This window comes from Bubalus kerabau, chromosome 2 (genome assembly GCF_029407905.1).
Source record: "Bubalus kerabau isolate K-KA32 ecotype Philippines breed swamp buffalo chromosome 2, PCC_UOA_SB_1v2, whole genome shotgun sequence".
In the NCBI taxonomy this organism is placed as follows: Eukaryota; Metazoa; Chordata; class Mammalia; order Artiodactyla; family Bovidae; genus Bubalus; species Bubalus kerabau.
Window position 1 is genome coordinate 88,795,494 of NC_073625.1, and position 2,836 is coordinate 88,798,329.

The 2,836-nt window shown below is 36.2% G+C and overlaps 1 protein-coding gene across 1 annotated transcript; it reads left to right on the forward strand.

The window, feature by feature from the left end:
• Window positions 1–313: 313 nt before the first annotated feature.
• Window positions 314–1,237, forward strand: LOC129644786 (olfactory receptor 5AC1-like). The gene has a single exon (XM_055570242.1). The coding sequence runs from the start codon at window positions 314–316 to the stop codon at window positions 1,235–1,237; it is 924 nt and encodes a 307-aa protein (XP_055426217.1).
• Window positions 1,238–2,836: the final 1,599 nt, after the last annotated feature.

Consider the following 2,836-nt stretch of genomic DNA (forward strand, 5'->3'; position numbering starts at 1 on the left):
AGGAGCTTGGAAGGCTGCAGTCCATGGGGTTGCTGAGGGTCAGACACAACCGAGTGACTTCACTTTCACTTTTCACTTTCATGCATTGGAGAAGAAAATGGCAACCCACTCCAGTGTTCTTGCCTGGAGAATCCCAGGGACGGGGGAGCCTGGTGGGCTGCCATCTATGGGGTCGTACAGACTTGGACATGACTGAAGTGACTTAGCAGCAGCATGTCTCATATGTCAGTAACATGACAATTCACTGTTTTTATAACTCTTTTGTGAATTTTCCTTCACTTATTCTTTCATTTTAGTGATTAGCTGGTCAGATATGGCAAAAGAAAATACGACTCTGGTGACAGAGTTTGTTCTCACAGGACTCACAGATCTCCCAGGGCCGCAGGTCCCCCTGTTCCTGGTGTTCCTGGTCATCTACCTTACCACCATGGCAGGCAACCTTGGACTGATTTTTCTCATCTGGAAGGACCCCCATCTTCACACCCCCATGTACTTATTCCTGGGCAGTTTAGCCTTTGCAGATGCTTGTTGTTCATCTTCTGTGGCTCCAAAGATGTTTATAAATTTTTTATCAAAGAATCATGTAATACCTCTCTTTGACTGTCTGACCCAATTTTATTTTTTTGGTTCCAGTGCCACCACAGAATGTGTCCTTCTGGTGGTGATGGCCTATGACCGCTATGCAGCCATATGCAACCCTTTGCTTTATTCAGTAGTCATGTCCAACAGACTCTGTATTCAGTTTATAGGTGTTTCATATTTGATTGGTTTTCTACATTCAGCCATTCATGTGGGTTTGTTATTCAGATTAACTTTCTGCAGGACCAATGTAATACATTATTTCTACTGTGAAATTTTACAACTATTCAAAATTTCTTGCACTGATTCTACACTTAATACACTTCTGGTGTTTATCTTTTCAGCTTTTATACAAGTCTTCACTTTTATGACCATCATGGTTTCTTACACCTTTGTGCTCTTTACCATTCTGAAAAAAAAGTCTGAAAAGGGCAGGAGTAAAGCCTTCTCCACATGCAGTGCCCACCTGCTCTCTGTTTCCTTGTTCTATGGCACTCTCTTCTTCATGTATGTGCATCCTGGGTCTGGCCCCTCTGAAGAGCACAACAAAATATATTCTTTATTTTATACAATAATAATTCCTCTACTAAATCCTTTTATTTACAGCCTGAGAAACAAAGAGGTTATAAGTGCTTTGAGAAGAATAATTAAGAAATGAAGAGTTGCTAGACAATTTTCAAACTGTTTCTTCTTTACTGTCTTCTAAAAATGCCCTCAGTCCTAAAGATTTGCCATGGCTCTGCCATTTCATCAGAGACCTAGAGGTCAGCATGGTCTGTGAACTTCATTCTATTTTTACTTGGATATGGGACCAGTGAAAGTTTGGTAACTTACCTATAACTAGCTCATTTAGAAACACCGTGCTCCATCTTTATCTAGACACTAAGCTTTCGCAAATTAGCTATTTTCCTGAGACTTAAAAAAATCCAGATAGTAATTGACAGTTTACTAGAAACAGCTGAGACTGGCATATAGGGTTGGGCACTTAGTTCCTTAGCCCAGTTCACTGCTCTGCTCCTGCCAGGTAATAAAGCATCACTGTTCTCTTCCATGCACAATAGCTACAGTAGATGGATAAAAGTCTACTTCTTGACAGAATATATTCCTGAGGAGAAATGTATTGTTTAGTGATAAAAGTTAGGAAAAAGTAAAAGGTTCTAAAAATTTGGTGGATCTTAGGAAGAAAAATGGAAGCAGGCATGAATTAAAGAATGGAGGATCAAAATTAACCACAGCTCCTACTTGTAAGTCCACATACTATTTTTATCAATAATATTGCCTGTAGCATAATATAGCATGATATTCAATAACTTATAAGTTTAGGAATATTTGAGTGTAATAAAAAGCAATCTCAGAGATCAGCCTTGGTTGCATTACTATTCCTATCAGTTTTTAGTAGAAGGAAGTAGTAAAGGAAGTTTTTAGTAGGAGGAAGGCAAGGAGCCTAGATCAGAGATAAGAACCTCATTTAGTATGTAAAGATATGGGTGAAAACTTGTGTCAGTGAATTCTCTACCACTAATGTACTTCAATTTGGGATGTGTTCATATATGTATTCAGGCATATACAGGGAGTCTTGGAATGGATTCCTCACAGATAGGTGGGAAATATATATATGTTCCAGTTTATTTCAGAAGTATTGAATAGACATAAATAATTCAAATCCTCTGTTAGCAAAACAATGTTCCTTGGACAATCTGCTTTTTCTTAGCACATGCAGTTAGGAAAAATAGTTACACAAAATGAGAATGACGTTTAAGTTGTTTAAGAATAAATATGCTTGTTGTTCTAGTATTTTAAAAACACTTTGGATCTCAACAGTTCCAATAAATATACTAAAAATATTATCTAAAAATACAGGCTTGTGGTAAATTTCTTTTATCATTTAAATTTATCATATAAATATTATTAGAAAAAATCAACTTGTTTGTATAGACTCAAGGGTATTTCAGATTAGCCCCTAATAATAAAACTTATTTTAAAAATATCCCACATGATTAAAAACTTCAAAAGCTATCTGTTCTTGTAGGTGACTTTTAGCAATTTCAGTCCTAAATTGGTTTTGTTAACATTTTAATTTCTTTCTGAATAAAATATTTTTTCTGTAATTTACTATTGGTGTTTTTAAAGTAAATCTTAAATACCTTTCATTATTTATGTACAGGTGAATACATTTATCTCTTAATGTACATGGCACAACATGTTTTATTTGAGGTATTTTCAAAAACAACTGCAACAGTCACCCCTCATCTGTGGG

What these genes read in the sequence shown, in the direction of transcription:
- LOC129644786 (XM_055570242.1), top strand. Translation starts at nt 314, where the DNA reads ATGGCAAAAGAAAATACGACTCTGGTGACAGAGTTTGTTCTCACAGGA.